At 41.5% G+C, this 19240-nt stretch overlaps 1 protein-coding gene across 1 annotated transcript in view; it reads right to left on the reverse strand.

The window, feature by feature from the left end:
* Window positions 1-19240, reverse strand: part of cdh13 (cadherin 13, H-cadherin (heart)) — a 347744-nt gene that overhangs the window by 46950 nt on the left and 281554 nt on the right. The window contains exons 9-10 of the mRNA XM_081372855.1: window positions 12964-13146; window positions 12103-12356 (exon numbers count right to left, since the gene is read on the reverse strand). Coding sequence (XP_081228981.1) covers window positions 12103-12356; window positions 12964-13146 — 437 coding nt within the window. The remainder of the gene's footprint in view (window positions 1-12102; window positions 12357-12963; window positions 13147-19240) is intronic.

Below are 19240 nucleotides of genomic sequence, written 5' to 3' on the forward strand. Positions count from 1 at the left end.
ATGGGCCCGTACAGCCAATGGCGAAGGCTGACCGGCCGAAACATAAGCAAGTGAGATGGCCTCGACCACCCACTTGCTCATCCTTTGCTTAGATGCAGGACACCCCTTGTTAGGTGACCCGAAACAGACAAACAGTTGTTCCGATTTCCTCCACAGGGCAGCTCTGTGGACATAAGCATCTAAAGCCCTAACGGGGCACAGCAAATTAAGTTTCTCCTGGTCTGACGTCAAAAAAGGCGGAGGACAAAAAGCCTGCAGTACTATAGGACTAACAGAAGTAGTTGGTACCTTAGGGACATACCCTGGTCTCGGATGGAGAAAGGCCTTAGCCATACCAGGAGCAAATTCCATGCACGAGGGAGCCACCGACAGTGCTTGAATATCTCCTATTCTTTTCAGAGATGAGACAGCGAGAAGAAGGATAGTCTTAAGAGTAAGAAACTTTTCCGAAACTTCCTCAATGGGCTCGAAAGGAGCTAGGGAGAGGCCTTCTAGAACAATGGCCAGGTCCCAGGATGGTACCCTCGTGCGTACTGCTGGCCTCAGCCTCAAGGTGCCACGAAGGAAGCGAGATATAAGTGGGTGTCTCCCAAGAGAAACTCCACTCGAAGGAGCGTGGTAAGCAGCCAGGGCCGCCACGTACACCTTCAGTGTGGAGTGGGATAACCCCGTGGAGAGACGGTCCTGCAGGAACTCCAGCACTGTACCAACCGGGCAGTTAACTGGGTCCTGTTGGCGCTCTCCACACCAAGAGGTGAAAAGTTTCCACCTCGCGGCATATAACTTCCTTGTAGCGGGAGCTCTGGATTGGAGAATGGTCTCAACGACCTCAGTCGAGAGACCGGACTCTATGAGCTGAGCCCCCTCAGAGGCCAAGCCCATAGTCTCCATAGCTCTGGGCGGGGGTGAAGGATCGACCCACTCGCCTGAGAGAGCAGGTCCCTCCTGATCGGAATCTCCAGGGGAGAGCCGTCGAGGAGGGACACTAGGTCCGCAAACCATACCCGGGCCGGCCAGAACGGGGCTATTAGTAGAAGACTGAGCCCGTCCCGGCGAACCCTCTCCAGAACACCCGGGAGCAGAGCGATCGGGGGAAATGCGTACAGACGTGAACTCGGCCACGGCTGTACCATAGCATCCAACCCCAATGGGGCTGGATGGCTGAGAGAGAACCACAGTGGACAGTGTGATGTCTCTCGGGAAGCAAAAAGGTCGACCTCGGCATGACCGAAATGTTCCCACAGGAGCTCCACCACCTCGGGGTGGAGTCTCCATTCCCCGGGCCTCGGCCCCTGCCTCGACAGGATGTCTGCCCCCTGATTTAAATACCCTGGGAGATAAATAGCTCTCAGCGAAAGGATTTTCCCTTGGGACCATAGAAGGATCTGACGTGCCAGTTTGTAAAGCGGGCGAGAACGCAGACCCCCCTGATGGTTGATATAAGAGACCACCGATGTGTTGTCTGTTCGGACAAGAACATGGTGGCCCCTTAGGTCTGGGAGGAAGTGTTTCAGAGCCAGAAACACTGCCAACATCTCTAGACAATTTATGTGCCATAGACGATGATGGTCCTGCCACAGACCCTGAGCTGGGCGACCACTCATGATCGCCCCCCAACCTGTGAGAGAGGCATCCGTCGTTAGCATTACGCGACGACAAAGAGCTCCCAACACCGGACCTTGGGACAAAAACCAAGGATCTTTCCACATGATCAGGGCGTGATGACACCGTCGCGAACTCCTGATCGTGCGGAACGGATTTCCCCTCGGGGAGAATCCCTTGGTTCGGAGCCACCACTGTAGCGGTCTCATGTGCAAGAGGCCAAAAGGTATCACGTTGGACGCAGCTGCCATGAGACCTAACAGTTTCTGGAACTGCTTCACAGTGAATGACTGGCCTAGCTTGACCTGATCTACTGCGGCGAGAATCGAAACAATACGAGCAGGTGACAATTGTGCCTGCATCGTCGTCGAATCCCACACTACACCGAGAAAAGTGGTTCTCTGTAATGGAGAAAGCACACTCTTCTTGGCGTTGAGCCTCAACCCCAATCTCTTGATGTGAGCAAGAACGACATCTCGATGCCGAACTGCCTGTTGTTCTGATTGAGCTAGAATTAACCAATCGTCGATATAGTTCAGAATGCGGATGCCTTGCAGCCTCAGAGGGGCTATAGCTGCATCCATACACTTCGTGAACGTTCGGGGTGACAATGCTAGGCCGAACGGAAGAACCCGATATTGGTACGCTTCGCCCCCGAAAGCGAACCTCAGGAACTTCCTGTGTTGAGGGAGGATAGATACATGGAAGTAAGCGTCTTTTAGATCTATCGTGACAAACCAGTCCTCGGATCTGATTTGTGACACGATCTGTTTGAGAGTGAGCATCTTGAATTTGAGCTTCCCTACAGTGCGATTTAAGAGACGCAGATCTAAAATGGGACGCAACCCCCCGTCTTTCTTTGGAACGATGAAGTACCGGCTGTAATATCCTAACTCCCTGCTGGGGGGAGGAACCCGCTCTATAGCTCCTTTTAGCAGCAGAGTTTTTACCTCCTGTTCCAATACCAGAGCCTGCTCGGGGCCCACCACTGTGGGTAGAACCCCTCTGAACCGAGGTGGACGCGTTCTGAACTGAATAGCGTAACCGTTTTCTATTGTACGCAGGACCCACTGAGATACATTGGGAAGAGTTTTCCATTCCGCCAGAAACTCTACTAAGGGAACCAGCCTCTCGAGGCTGGCCTCTGGTTGAATATCCCGAGTGACAGACACAGCGCCCTGTAGCGGCGCACCGGCAGGGGATAGCTGGTCTAAACAGTCCGCAGCCCTCCTCGGAGGAGGCGAGCGTCCCTCGGGAAATCGCCCGCCGAGTCTCTCTACGCCCTGTATAGGCAGGGTTAGTAGAACAGACCCCTGAGGACACCGGGAAAGACAGGGCACCGTGGTCTTGTGACGTGTACTCAAGTCTTTCACGATGGGGATCACCCTGAGAGTCCTGGCGTTGATCGCGTCAGGATTTTTTCGACGCGGCCTTCTTGGCGACAATGACTGTCCTCAGATCAGCCCTGCCCCGCGAAGAACGCGTCCGAGAGCGCCCCGCCTCGTCCCCCTGAATTTGCGGGGGGGCACGAGACGCAACACTCTGCTTTTGTTGCACTCTCCTAAATGAGCTACTCGGCGGCTGAGGCTGCCCTCGCCCAGCAGCCCCAGGAATCTTTACTTTGAGGGGAATAAATTTCTGAAATGCTGCTGATTGTCTTTTTTCTTCCTGAAACCTCTCAGTAACAGAATGTAAAGCATCACCAAATAAACCCATAGGGGACACAGGGGCATCTAACAGAACAGATTTCTCTCTCTCTTGCATTTTGCTCTGATTTAACCACAAATGCCTCTCCGTGGCCACCAGGGCTGCCATTGAGCGACCTATTGATCTGGCCGTCTGCCTGGTGGCTCGAAGAGCGAAATCAGATGTCTGTCTGAGCTCATTGATCGTCTCAACAGAAATTTCCCCCTGCTCGCTAGCATCCTTAAGCAGGTCAGCTTGATAAGCTTGCATAATAGCCATCGTATGCAAGCATGCAGCCGCCTGTCCCGCCGCCGAATAAGCCTTCCCCACCAACGCTGATGTGTTTTTTAAAGGTCTGGTGGGGAGAGCCGGTGCTTTCAACGATGATGCCGATTCGGGAGAGAGATAGCTCGCGAGCGTCTCTTCCGCCCTCGGCATCGTCACATAACCACTAGATTTAGCTCCCATAATATTTGAATAAACATTGGAAGTGTGTGTGTGAATTCTCGCTGACATTGGTTTAACCCAGGTCTTTGTCACCTCGGTGTGAAGATCAGGGAAAAAAGGCAAACACCGGCGAGAGGGCTGAGAGCGCGAGGGCAAAAATCTATCATCAAGTTTGCTTTTAATATGAGATTCCTGCCTATCAGATGGCCACTCAATGCTGAGCTTCTCAACAGCCCGTGAAAGCACATTAATAAGCTCATCATCAGGAGGAGACTGAAATGACGAGTCTCCAGCCTCCCCTGATTCGAAGCTTTCAACATCCAGCTCCTCAGAACTGGATAGCTGAAGCTCCGGGACAAATTGTGCCTCAGCCCGGGGAGAAGTAGCGGAGGACCGCGCTTCCACAGCCGGGACAGAGGCACTGGATCCCTCCGGTAAAGGCTGAGATAGGGCGGGGCCCGTCTCACACCCCCCGGAGAGATCCATTTGTGATCCCCACGACATGCGTCTCCGCTCTGCCTCGACAGAAGCGGGACCCGTGCCGCGGGGAGAGCGCAGCGAACCGCCCTCCTCGAAGAGCGATCTGCGAGAGCGTAAGATCCTCATAGGAAGACGCTCACAATGCTCACAATCAGCCCCCTCGAGAGCTGACTGGGCATGCTGCACTCCTAAACAAGCCACACATAGTTGATGCGAATCCCCGCCTGTGATGTATCTAGTACAGGGGGGAACGCATTTCCTATATTGAGGCTCGCTCGTCACTTTGCTTTGGCTCATTTTTGGTTTTTTAATATATAGGGATATATATATATAGTGAAAAACTCCTGCCAGGGACAGACAAACACTAAATAGACAGTTCAAACACACACAGAGCGCAGCTGAAGTAACAGAAGCTGGCGTGCTTGTGATTCTGGGGTGCTTTATAGTTTCCTGGTCGATGACGTCACTCGCCGTGACGCTCATTCTCTCCATTGACTGATTTCATTCATGCTTCAGACGCACTACGCTGGAGGCGTTCCCACTGCGATTACACGCAGCGGTAGTCCCTGAAGGGGAACAGATATTTTACTGTCAGATGAGGTATTATGCTGTTATTAGAATGAGATATTATTTAACATGCATTAAATATATTTAAAAGCATAGAGCAGACCTTGAATTAAGTCAGCTGCGGGAACACATAATGAACATTTCTCTTTTTATGAACTCTTACTCTGCCATTGACGGAATTTTCCGTCATTTATGATACACGGTGGCAACAATCCATGTTTTACCGTTATATGGTAGGGGGCGCTATTAGGTGAAGAATCAGCAGAAACAAGCGATAGAAGCATTGCTTATGCACATGTAAAATAACATAATCATTAAAAATTAAACAGCATATAAATCAAAACTGCCTAATGTTAAACACTGTGAAGCTTTGGGGGTTTTGATGGAAGCAATCTACTCCATCTATGTTTTGATCATCGTTCTAACTCCGATCCGGATGCATCTTCGACAAAACTGCGATTTTCTCAGCTGTTTGTTCAAAATGTTGCTTTTTGAAAAATTTACCAATTCAGGTTGGTTGTTTTTAGGCTTGATGTTATGCATTTAGAATGTTTTTGTTTGGTTGTTTAACACAATGATTGATTATTAATTGTTTAATCTCAATTTTTTTATTTGTTCTATTTATTTTTATTTAATGTGATTTTTAATTTCAAAGTGATCTAAGGTATTAACTGGAAAAGTGAGTGATCTGAAACTTTTGACAGGTAGTGTATTAACCCTCTGGGGTCGACAAACGCGCCCGTGCGTTTTGCTGGATTTTCGTCACATTGTAGCACAATAAACTTAAATTACTCCGTAATTTATGGTCATACAGAAAAAAGAAATATAAAAAAAGAATCTGTGATATTTCTATTTTTGTATGTGTCCACTTACAATCAAATAAAAACATTGTGCTTTTGTAAAATAAAGAAAATAAACAGGGTGTGCTTTCTGCCTCCCCGTCGCGGTGAACTTTTTTTTCTTGAGCACGTCTATAAACTGAAACCAAACTCAGCGAATACTTGTCACACATTTATGAGCCATACACCTTTATAAACATTTAAGTGTGTACTTTTAAATGATCGGATTCAAACTAAAAACAAATATTCTCTGTTTAAGTAATTATTATAAAACCAACAAGATGTCCAGTATCTCAAACGCTTGCTCATTATTTCTAATTTGACCACGCCCACGCTCACAAAAGAGATTCACATGCAAATCTCCACATGGAACGCGAACGCGTACGTTACCTCAAAAACAAAGCACGAAAAACTTCATAAGTCTCTGCTTTTCGTCGAGTTTGAAAGCCGCGCAGTGAGCTTACATTGGATTTACCTCAGAAGAAGAAGAACGCGATTTGAAGACAAGAAAGATGTAAGGTAAGAAATTCTTACATATTAGTTTGTTATTGTTGCATAAATTTCACATTGCAGTTGAACTGTTGCTAGATATATGGTGAATATTATAATACTTTAGACCCGTTTTAGACCTGTTACTGTGTTTGTGGATATCTGCTCAAATGTAGATATGTATATGGTAACCATAACGTTTCATATTTTGGAGCGCGATCACGTTTGAATGTATCATATTTTGGAACGCGATCACGTTTGAAAAGCAAAATGCACCAATCGGCTTCATGTTTTTACTATTATCTCATTTCATATCATCATAACGAATGGAAACATTTGAAGTAACATATGATAATCAATATATTTTTCTCTAGCTTAGTTGTTACTGAAATCTTTTGGAAGATTTACAGGCTGCTATAGGTTATTGTTATTATTATTTTATGCAGCACTGTGCATAGCCTATTCCTACAAGGCACAACAAACCTGGTGTTCATTATATTATATATTGTTGGAAACATTTGTGTGTGTGTGTGTGTGTGTGTGTGTATTCTGTGAATTTTAAAAAGCAATTTTAACCAGAAAAATCTAAAATGTATTCCCAAAATCGTGCAGGCCTTTTCCCTTGATATCAGTATGTTCATTTTGTTTTTTTCAGGGCCCAGATGCCACTGAGTCCTGCTGACTTCAACATTCACATGAGTCTCTGTACATGAACATGGTAAAGTGAAAATCAAACACCTTGGAAATGAAAATACCTTTCAATGTTTGTACAATGTTTTTAAGAATGGCACAAAGGTCTCTATCTTTGGATCATTGTTTTCAATAAGTGCTTTTTTGTCATTTGTTTTGTATCTTTGGATTATGTTGTGTTGTAAATAAATCCAAACAATCAAAAAGCCATTCTTTTTTTAAATCTCCTCATTCTTTGTGCAAGGTTGCTCAGAATGATAGGGCCTGATAGCTTCTAATAGGGCCGTTAGGGGAGGGTCTTTGTCTTTCTCAGGTGTGAAAACCATACATATTAATGATGTGATCACACCTCCCGCATAAAGCTTTCTCACACAAAACACGTCGTACAAATTTTTAAATCAATATATTGTCTTATCTGAATGAGCAGTCAGGGCGATTTTCACATAGTTTTGAAGCAAATATTCTAGGCTACGTGATACATTTTTCAAAAGTCTTGTGAAGAAATAATCAGTATGGGTTTCATGGCCTTATTTCAGTGAGACTTATTTTTGGTATTTTCACAAACCACGCATAAATGTCATTATCTCAAAACTACAAACTTTTACATACATGCTGCTGATATATTATTGTAGCAGAGTTTGTGCTGAATACAGTGCAATCAGACTTTAACCATGAAAATGTCACAAGTAACAGAAATAAGCACAAATGTCAGAACACCTCCAGGGCCCAGAAAACAGCTCAGACCCCAGAGGGTTAAAAACCCAAATAATAAGTTATACTGTATTCTATCAAATAAAAACAAACTTTTAAATTGAGAAAGCAATCTAACATCTACCACAACGTGGCAAATTCCTGGTCGCTTTAGAATGTGCCTCTAATAAGTATCTTCTGGAATGTTCACTCTTGGTCTCGACTATGCGGCAAATAAGGAGATGTGATAAATTACCCACACAAGCAAGCTCCAGCCATCTTCTCCCTGTCTCTCACTTCCTTTTCTCAGAGCTTTAAACTGTAGCACAGCCAAAGGGAGGAACAAAATTTTGAATTATATATACAGAGCTGTTCTGAACACTTTTGGAGCGAGATTAACTCAAAGACAGCTTTGAAGCAGAGTTGAACTGGGATTTATGCACTGATCTAGGGGAATGCGCTACATTTTGGATGTTGATGGTACTCCGCAGGAGAGCGACCACTACAGCAGGCTTCAGTCTCCCTGTGTGGACAATATGACCATGTTCAGATAGGACTAGGCGATAAAACAATAATAATGATTATCAATAAAATATTTGTATTATATATTTTTTTTATTGTTCCTCAATAAAAATTAAAACATAAGTTTGATAAGTGTTTGGTATAATGTTCATGCACTATGCAAATAATGTTGCGCATGTGTGTTACAGACCGTCGCACTGATGCCAATTACTGATCAGATCACCAATGCAAAAACCCAAGCGCAGACAATTGCATTAATGCAGCACCTGAAAAGTAATGTGATTGGCTGTTGTCACTATGACGGTCGCGTCAGCACCAAGCTTCAGACACGTCCTCCGTGTGAATGCACCGTTACTCGCTGACCGTCTCAATCACGTGACCACTAAACAGCGCTGTGAGATCCATTGAAAATTGTTCCAAATCACTGCAGAGTTCTCCCATACAAACCACAAATCCAACATTTACCATGATTTACTGTTGTAACACTAAACATTAATGAACAAATGAGCAAATAAATCTAATAAAGTACCAAAAGTACAAAAACTGTGCCAATAACAGAACTTTTTATAAGCTAATGTAAATAGAATCACATCTATTTCACAAATTCTAGCCAGTGTAATTTTCAGCATCACTCCTAATGACCTTTGGCAGTGAGGGAGCTTGCACTCAACGAGCCTTCCCATAATTCTGATAGTGTCTGTGTTTGTGATTTCCCTCAGGCTAGCAATGATGCACAGCTCACCTTATCCTGACAAGCCTGACAGAGCTAAATAAACGAATGGGGATGGAAGAAAACTCTGTAAAACCTTTGAGCAAACACATCAGAGACCCCAAAATCTTAACCATGTCTGACATGCTCCTCTGAATTACTAATTTAGAGAAGCAATCAGAGGTACTTCAGATAAAGACTGATTAGAGTTAAAATGAGAGCTTTAAACATGTCTGCAACATGATGCCGTTGAAAAACACAGTGATTCAAAGTGTGGCAGGATTTATTTTACAAAAAAAAAAAAAAAAAAAAAAAGCTAAATGTATGGATCGCTGATAGAGACTAAACAATCTGACCCTTCTTAGAACAGGGAAATTTCCTGTAATTCATCCGATTGCATCGATAAATAGCAAACAAACAAACTCTATCTGTAATAAATAATTATACTGAATCCCCCTCTACACCATTTTCCTTTTATCTTTCATCAATAGGGAGATAAAACTGGCAGAACGTGAAAAGCATCCTTGTGAATTATGGTTAAGCTTTCATAAGCTTTTTATGATAAGAGAGCAATATGTTTGTATGAAAAAAATCAATGACAATTCTGTCAGTTCAAGAAAGTACACTATTCAACAAAATTAGAGTATACATTAAAAAAGAATCAGACGCCAAAGAAAGACCTAATAATGATTCCTTTTTCTCTATTTCTATGTTTTCAGAATATAAACTAATACAATAGAAACAAATACAGAGTTGCTTTTAAACTTCATCTTCTGACAGCAATGTGCACAGCAAAGCACATGTTTCTCCAGGCTTCAAATCAGAGGTATATGTAATGACTACAGTATAATAATCCTGTTGCTCACAATATCAATTCCGCTATCTGTCGTTGTTGATAAGTCTACTAATTCTGCAGTCATTTCTCAATTTTTATGCTCTTCTTTTATCAAGTGAGCCTGGTTGCATATATTTTACAATGCAGTCCTTAAGTTCTACCATGGGACACAGGCAGACAGATAGATCAGTGGGGTTTCACTTTCTTTTGTACTTGTTGTCCTTGCTATGGGCCAATCTATGGGGCAGGTTCTGCTAATATTATCAGAACTGTTACAGGGAATGAAAAAAGTACACAACAAATGATGGATAGAAAGATAGAGAGATGGAAATGTAGACAGAATGAAAGAATTATTGGATGGATGGATGGATGGATGGATGGATGGATGGATGGATGGATGGATGGATGGATGGATGGATGGATGGATGGATGGATGGATGGATGGATGGATGGATGGATGGATGGATGGATGGATGGATGGATGGATGGATGGATGGATGGATGGATGGATGGATGGATGGATGGATGGATGGATGGATAGATAGATAGATAGATAGATAGATAGATAGATAGATAGATAGATAGATAGATAGATAGATAGATAGATAGATAGATAGATAGAAATGTTTTTAAACAATTAGTATGAATTTCAGAGAACAAAGTCTCCGATTTTTGGACTGATTTTATAAACTAGCATACATAATACATAAAAAGAACCTTCTGCACATGCCTTCCTTCTGTCGCCTCCTCTAAAGCTTTCCCTCTGTCCTTCCTCTTCATTTTCCTAGAGCCTGTTCTTTTTTTTCTTACTTAGTCCTGCCACTTATAGCCTCAGGTGAAAGCTATGGTACTTCAAAGAGCCTTTTACTGGGAAAAGGAGATCAAAAGAGGTGAGGCAAGCAGTGAGAGGACATATATAGAAGAGAAGAATGAGGAGAGGACAGAATGAGAAAGAGAAGGGAGAGAGCTCATATGGTTTGTGATGAGGAGGGCTCGCTCTAACTAGCAGGACAGAGTAGTAATAATGGCCGAGCACATGGTCACAGCAACGCACAGAGTTTCATTCTGAGAGTTTCAAAGATGCTCAGCGGACACGGCAAATCACGGGAGTTTGTTTAAATTCTCCTGATCTGAACAAGCGTGGCACAGCTTACACTGAGATCACATTACAAATGCAAATGTGTAACACCACATCCACAGCAAAGAAGGCTGAGGGAATGAACAAGGTAGGAATAGAGAAAGACTGTGAAAAAATCAGTTCAAACAAGCAACTCATTTTTCTTTCTTATTGCTAAAAAAAGACTATTTTAAAATCCTTATCCTGTTACACAGGCTAACAGACAACACAAACCAGATGTAAATCCTCTAAGAGATTTAGATTAGAAGCAATTGACCAACCATACTAGATAAGAGCCATCACACCGGGCTAAAATATTAGCCTATGCTTTGAGAAGGTAATGAGGTTTCAAGAAAATTAAAGCTATATTAAAGTAATGATCTGTCAAGACTCTGAGAAGTAGCAGCTCCAAATGCTTAGTCAATAATGTAGTTGGGCTGCAAGATGAATGCCTGCCCAGATGGTCAAACTCTCTTGTGCAGAGCCGTATGCTCATGTCAAATATTTCTCTGAGAACACAGCAAATGTATTGAAATAAGGAGAGAGAACAGTAAGACAAAACTAACTACACCGAGACATGTCTAAGTGGCAGGGGTCTGTGAAATTTGTTTCAGAGTTCATAAAAGTTATTCTTCCCATGTCTAGCACAAACAGTGTAACATAAACAAAACATGTTTTGTCAATATTGGCTCTGGAAATGGTGCACTTGGTCCCATATGTAATTATATCAATCAGAAAGGTGCTTATGAGCTTCCCTTTTGTGCCAGTTATGCTCTCTCAACAACCCTTTGCTACACATCACAGTTGATGGCTATCTAGTTTATACAGCATTACAACACAAAAGTGTGGACTTGGAGGAACAAAGACAGAGAATCACATCTGGGAATGGGTCATAGTCATAATTATGACATTAGCACCAACCTTATGCTCTATATAAACTATCTAGTTTATTCAGCATTACAACACAAAAGTGTGGACTTGGAGGAACAAAGACAGAGAATCACATTTGGGAATGGGTCATAGTCATAATTATGACATTAGCACCAACCTTATGCTCTATATAAACTATCTAGTTTATTCAGCATTACAACACAAAAGTGTGGACTTGGAGGAACAAAGACAGAGAATCACATTTGGGAATGGGTCATAGTCATAATTATGACATTAGCACCAACCTTATGCTCTATATAAACTATCTAGTTTATTCAGCATTACAACACAAAAGTGTGGACTTGGAGGAACAAAGACAGAGAATCACATTTGGGAATGGGTCATAGTCATAATTATGACATTAGCACCAACCTTATGCTCTATATAAACTATCTAGTTTATTCAGCATTACAACACAAAAGTGTGGACTTGGAGGAACAAAGACAGAGAATCACATTTGGGAATGGGTCATAGTCATAATTATGACATTAGCACCAACCTTATGCTCTGGCTTTGTAGGTAGTCCGGGTCAGTAGCGTTCAGCATGGCCACAAAGCTCCCTACGGGAATATTCTCTCTCCTGATGACAACCAGAGGATCTGGGAAGAACACCGGTCCTTCATTCACATCCATAACTGTAATGTAAACTGTCGCTGTAGAGCTGTGGCCGTACACAACATCAGGAACCAGAGGGTCTTCGTTTTCTACTTTTATCAGAAGTGTGTGAAATTTTGCACTTTCATAGTCTAGAGGCTGCAAAAGACAAAAGACAAATGGAATTATGTAAGAGTGATCAACTAACCAGCATGTACCTATACCAAGCAAATGACTCTTTATCATTACACTTCAATTAGTACATGCTTTCTTGTTTTATTTGAGTTGGTGCTAAAGTCTACAGCAGGAGTGTCCAATCATGCTCCTGGAGGGCCAATATCCTGCCACTATCCTGAGTTTAGCTGCAACCCCTAATTAAACCCAGTAGAACCAGCTAATAAAGGTCCTCAATATTAGAAACTCACAGGCAAGTGTGTCAGGGCAGGCACACCTCTTCTCTACAGAATTGTCCCTTTAGATTGGACATCCCTACCCAAAACTTGGCACTTTATCTCTGCAGTTTAGTTACAAATCCTACATTAGTGGCTCATGAAAGTCACCCTCTTGGGCTTGAACCTTCAAAGTTTCAGATACCAATCAAGATCCTTGATCACTTTTTGATAAGTGGTTAAATTCTGGGTGATCTAAGAATTGGTAACCTAAACTTTAAAGGTTCAAGCCAAGAAGGGGACCTTCAAAAGTCTTCACCATTATGATGCAATCAATAAATTGAACCAAACACATGACGGAAAGAGGCATAACACACCTTTACCACTGACAGCATTCCTTCATTGTTGTCCAGGTTGGTCTGTATCTCAAAGTTCTGGTTGGGATCTCCATTGATGATGGAGTAAATGGCTCTCCATGCTCCGGTGGCTGGGTCGTCTCTGTCGTCCACCGTCAGGTTCACTACCACGCCGGTTGATCCCTCATTCACAGATGCCTGGAACTACAACACATATTGCTTGATCTGTCAAATGTTATAAACCAGGAAATTGTATTAAACCAACACTTTAGCATTCGTTATTACATTTACAATGGCATATTATTTGCAGTCTGTAATCAATATCAATATTTTCTTTCCAATCTCTTTAAACAATAAGACAGAATGAGCAGTGGAGGAGTTGCGGGGTGTGGAAATGAATGCTTTGACTAGATCTCTATAATTGTGCCTCTTATGTTTACAGAGATTAACACAGCCAGGGGGACAGGGTCTATTGTTTTTGGCTAACCGAGCACCATCTTGAGTAATGAAAGAAGCACTGATCAACCTACGGCTGCATCAATTCCTTCCTTGCTTGTTTGGTACACGCAGAATCTCTGTCTTACATTCACCTCCCTCCTACTCTTCTTTCTGTCCCTTTGTCAAAGATAAGGCTTAAGCTAAGCCTGTATGAAACAGCTCTTGTCCTGTTGTTGTCACTGGATGAAAGCCACTCTATTCAGAGTGTCACAAATCTCCATAGTCCTTGCCCAAACCAGCCCAATGTCACAGGCCTGTTTGGGGAGATGAAGTGTTCCTAGAAGGGCCAGATGAGCTCTGGTCCCCATCAGCTCTGCTATCATTTCTGTTTAGTGGCTTGTAAAGTGAGCACCCCTTCTATGCCTCAGGGATGTGCTCCCTTTATAAGAGCTGTCCAGCGGGGAGGGTGTAGGGGACCAAATGCAAATGTCATCATTTGGTCCTGAAGAGGGTGCAGCTGGAACTGGGTGGCAGGATGAATTAGAGAAGTTTGGAAAGGGAAGCTCAGCAGTTTAAACCCCTGTGGGACAGAAATATTGCCACTAAGCCCTCTCTCTAACTAAATGCTTAATGCTATTGAGTTAAGATCCACAGTTGTGAACCATCCAAGATTAACAGTGAAACCCTTAAAGTCAAGGAGGCACATCTACATTGACAAACATTGACGCTCAGTTTTTTCACTTGCCATCACACACACACACACACACACACACGCACACGCACACGCACACGCACACGCACACGCACACGCACACGCACACGCACACGCACACGCACACGCACACGCACACACATTCTGCATTTTTACATTTTCAATAAGCATCACTTAATATGATTTATAGTATGATTTGTTTTCTTGGCATTTTATTGTTTTCTGTTTTTAATCATAATCATACTCTAACTATACAATAGGCACTATTTAGGCCATTTAGCCTAAAAGCGTAAGACCACATTGAAAATGTTCTTTTTTCACAATCTGCTGTAGACACATCAGGCAGTAGATGCAAGCAAAGACTTTCAGCCTCAGTCATTTTATTACACCTGAAAATATAGATTTTTCATTTGTAAAGGCCCATCTCCCAATAAGAATAACTTCTTCAGTAGTTTAAAGACAGAACCCAGTGATTTTGTTCCTTACGAGAGAGAGAGAGAGAGAGAGAGAGAGAGAGAGAGAGAGAGAGAGAGAGAGAGAGAGAGAGAGAGAGAGAGAGAGAGAGAGAGAGAGAGAGAGGGAGAGACTCCTGGAGTTGGCCTCACATATAAGCCATGCTTTATCCTTTCCTGAAAATAGATCTCCATTTCATTGTTTTATTTCTGAAACACAGGCCTTAAAACCAGTCCCTAAAACCTGTGTGTGCCTCAAAGGAGATGAGATTGAACCTGTCTGCTGAAGGCCATGAAGCGATTACATCACTTACATATTACTTCAGCTGCAATGAGAGCCTTGTGTCTACAGTGAGCCCTGCAGGTGTATCACTGTCAAAATCACAGCGGCTGGAGATACTCTCCCGCTATCAACCAAGATTTTATCATGTGTGGAATAAACAATTAAGCAAATGTTTTCACAAATGTTTACAGAGGGACACGAATGCATCCGCACAGCCTCACGCTCTGCATCTTCACTTTGCTGACCGCTCGTGTTCCATTTAATCATCTGGAGCAGTGAAGCGGTCAGATGGATGTATTCAATCTTTGTTGGCTGCTGATACCCTGGCCCTGCCATACCACTGATAAGACCCCAATCCCTTCGAGTTCACAAAGCAACCAGCAGTGTGACAAACGGGGAAGTTATCAACCCGAGGCTAGACCTCAAAACTGAGAGGACAGGGTGGATTTGTGTGTGTGAGGTAGATGTCGCCTAGTTGAAGCCCCCCAGCAACAGAACACAGGGCAAAGAGAGAGAGAGAGTGTGGCCAAAGCGAGATAAATCACTTCCTATAGAGCTGCCGGTGCGGTGACACCCAGAAGCCAAGAATGACTTGGATTATTTGGCATGCCATTCATTACCAGTAATGTAGCACAGTGTGACGGCATTATTGGAGTTTCGTTTTGAGCTGTGCTATTGCATTAGTTGCAAATAGCTCAGAAAATTCACACCTGATACTGTAACCCCCCGTTCGTCTTGACATCTGTTCGAGGAATCAAATCAACATTCATGACCTTTCGAGAAACTCTGCCTGACTTACAAGTCAAATTGCACATCTCAAGCCGAGAATGTGAAGAAAGAAGCTGCATGCAGTTTTCACAGCTTAACGAGATTCTTGAAAATAACACTTTCAACGTGCAGCCAAACTTGGATAGCTTTCGAGGTGAAAGGCACTCCAAAAGGCTTCAGAGAACATGAGTCATGTGAAGGGTCTCTCCTGATGTGTCCGTGGATGACAATACAGGTGCCTTTTATGCCACAGGAAACCTCACTCATAGTCTTTCTCTTCACAGCCTCTCAGAGTGACAGACTGAGACGTTTCACAGTCTGACGGCCCTTCATAAGGTGTCAGTTATTTCGTCAGAATCTGATTGTAAGGGAAGGTCTGAAGAATGGATTTGAATATGGTAAAATATTTTAAAGGAATAACTCACGGCAAAATGAAAATTCTGTCATTAAATTCATTCTCATGTCATTCCACGCCTGTACGACTATCTTTCTTTTGTGAAACACAAAATAAAATATTTAGAAACTCTCAAAAATGCTTGAAACATTCTTCAAAAAAAATCTTCTTTTGTGTTTCGTAAAAGACGGAATGTCATGAGGGTGAATAAATGGTGACAAATTTCATTTTTGGTTGAACTATCCCTTTAAAGAGAGGATGTAAATGCAAACTGTTGCTCCGTCGTGACAGCATTTTGGAAATCAGCGATGCATGAAATCAAGCTTTCGTAGATAGCTTGGTTTCAGGTCTTATATTAATTATTTAAAATAAAATAACAATAATTAAAGAATTATGTTAATGTCAATACACTGCACTGTAAACCTGCCATCTTCCTTTTTTAATCAGAGCAAATATATGTGGAATAATAAATAGTGTAGACATCATTTAATTAAGCATATTGCACTAGCCGATGGAGTTCAATCCTGCTTATGGAGATTTTCCTTTCTTCAGAGTTTAGATCCAACTCTAATCAAACACACCTGAACCTGTTAATCAATGTCTTGGGCTCACTTGAAAATTACAGACAGGTGTGTGAGAGCTGTGATGGAACTAAGCGCTAAACTAAATGCCAAACCCACAAAATGAAGTTCTGCATTCTAATTTGTTTTCTTCTGCCATGCATTATAAGTGTGCACTTTGCTGGCGATGGGATGTACAAATGTTTGCATGTTTTAAAATACAGTACATCAGTATTGTGGCATAATACTTCATTAAAGGTACAATATGTAATTTTTTGCTTTAAAAATAGCAAAAATCACTATATCTATGTTATATATATTTTTTTTAGTTGTGTATTTACATTATCCCGACTGTTTCCAACAACTTTCAAACCAGGAGAAATTTGTAATTTAATTCGAAGACACGTCCCGTTTCTTTATTTCCGTTTTGTCGCCGTCAATGGCGTCATAACAGACGTGGACAACTGTGTAGTTCGTAATGTCTATCTGCACGCTGTTGTTGTTTCGTTCAAACATTATGGACCATGGCAAGCAGACTTTGGATAAAAAAGGAGAACTAAAACGAGAATCAATATCAGCGCGGTGTTTCCGAGATGCCTAGAGCTCCCATAACAGTATATAAACGAGAGCTCCACGTCCGAGACTTCGACCGCTCCTACATGTACTTTATTAAACAAGTGAGCACATTTACATAAAACTAATCAATGTTATATAGTTCAACAATGATAAAATGTTAGAATATTATCTGTATGTTATTCTAATGTTGATCTAGCTTACTGCTAGTCTCAAACAGACAAACTAACACATAGAATAACATAAATTTCAACACATTCAAATGCAGTTTAGTGTGATAGTGTAATGTTAGACCAAGTGAAACAGCGCTGCGTTACCTCACAAGTTTAATTTGTCTAATAAACTGTCTAATAAACTGACCTGTGAGCAGTAATTCTGCACTTGCACTCGAATTCTGTTCGGTAGAATGAAATGTCCATATTCCTTTTATATCCGCGGGACTCGCATCGCGTGTGGAGCTGATAGTTGTTTTTTAGCAATCCCGACCTGCTTCATGATAAAAACATTGATGTATTTACTCATCCATAAACATTATTAGATCGGTCGGCTTGACGTTGATGAAAAGATCCATAATTCGCTTACAAGACAACAGCGTTTTTGAGTACCTGAAAACACAAGCTTTTGAAAACGGGTTTCAATGTGCAAGTTTTTAAAACGGTCAGTGTGAACAATAAAAACACAAATCTCTGAAGACGATGACGTCATGCACATGCGTATTACGTGTTCAGTCTATAGTGTTTGATCGCCATCAAACGGCCTGGCAGCAGAATACAGTGTTATTAGTCGTTTTTGTGGATCCTTCTGAATGGGGATCACTTTTGTCAATGGTGTCGTCTGTTCGCGGAAAACTCAGAAGAAAAACATCTCCGGTTTAAGCATATCGTTGGCCTTAGATTCATGATAGTTTTTTTTTTTTTTTTTTTACATTCATACTTAGTACACCAACCAGGCACCTTAAGCATATCATATTATTTTAAGTACTATAATTTTGGATGCTATAATTCTAATTTTACATACAAGTAATGATGGATAATATACAAACTGTAATGAAGCCTAAGTGCATCCCTTACCTATATTGACTTGACTATATGACAGCTTTGCAAGAAAACATTTTACATACAGATAACTGCCTTGTCTGAATGCCTGCCATCTTGCTATCAAGCAATTTCTATAACTGACACATTTCTTCATCCTTAAGGACACTATCAGTCTGAAGATGTCATGGCGATATATATATCACTGCATCCCCTGAGATGTAATGAAATCCCTGACTGTTCACAAACTGATTTTATTTATGAGGACATGTGAACTAGTTGTAGGTATCTGCGGTCCATTAATTACCAGCTGGATTTCACAGGACAGATGGGAATCATAAAAGTATCTTGAAGTTATGACTTGTAGTCTTACATTTAGGGTTGCCAAACGTCCCATGTAAGATGGAATTATTATGTATTAAGAGAACAGACTTGTGTTAAATCCATATGGGATACAGTTTGTCACAGTAAAAACAACTGAGAATGCTTCAGTATTTAACAATTTGAACAAGTTTGGAAAGTGTCAATGCTGAAAAAGAAAGAAAGAAAAAAGAAAGAAAGAAAGAAAGAAAGAAAGAAAGAAAGAAAGAAAGAAAGAAAGAAAGAAAGAAAGAAAGAAAGAAAGAATCATTAAAACTGTACACGTGGGAATATGATCTACTAACTACTACTACCACCAAACTGCTATCTGTTGTCTTATTGAATGTTTGGTAAAATGTCATTTATTTTGGAATGTGGTATATATAAATATAAAGATGATCATACCCACATCATTCAGTTTCACTTGACTAAAATTTAAAGCATTTAAAACTGCAATTCTGCTTATCTTGAAACATTTATTAATTTGTTTAGAGTTATAATTTGTCTGGGTATAAACTAAATGTACAAGTGTAATGGCGTGTGACAGTCCAATTTATATATATATAAAAAAAAAACATATATATATATATATATACATATATATATATATATATATATATATATATATATATATATATATATATAAAATATATATATATTTTTAAAAGAACTACATTGCCATATAAACAACAAGTAAGCACAGTTCCCGACCCTTGTGTGTAGC

This window comes from Scardinius erythrophthalmus (genome assembly GCF_964197995.2).
Source record: "Scardinius erythrophthalmus genome assembly, chromosome: 8".
Lineage (NCBI taxonomy): Eukaryota > Metazoa > Chordata > Actinopteri > Cypriniformes > Leuciscidae > Scardinius > Scardinius erythrophthalmus.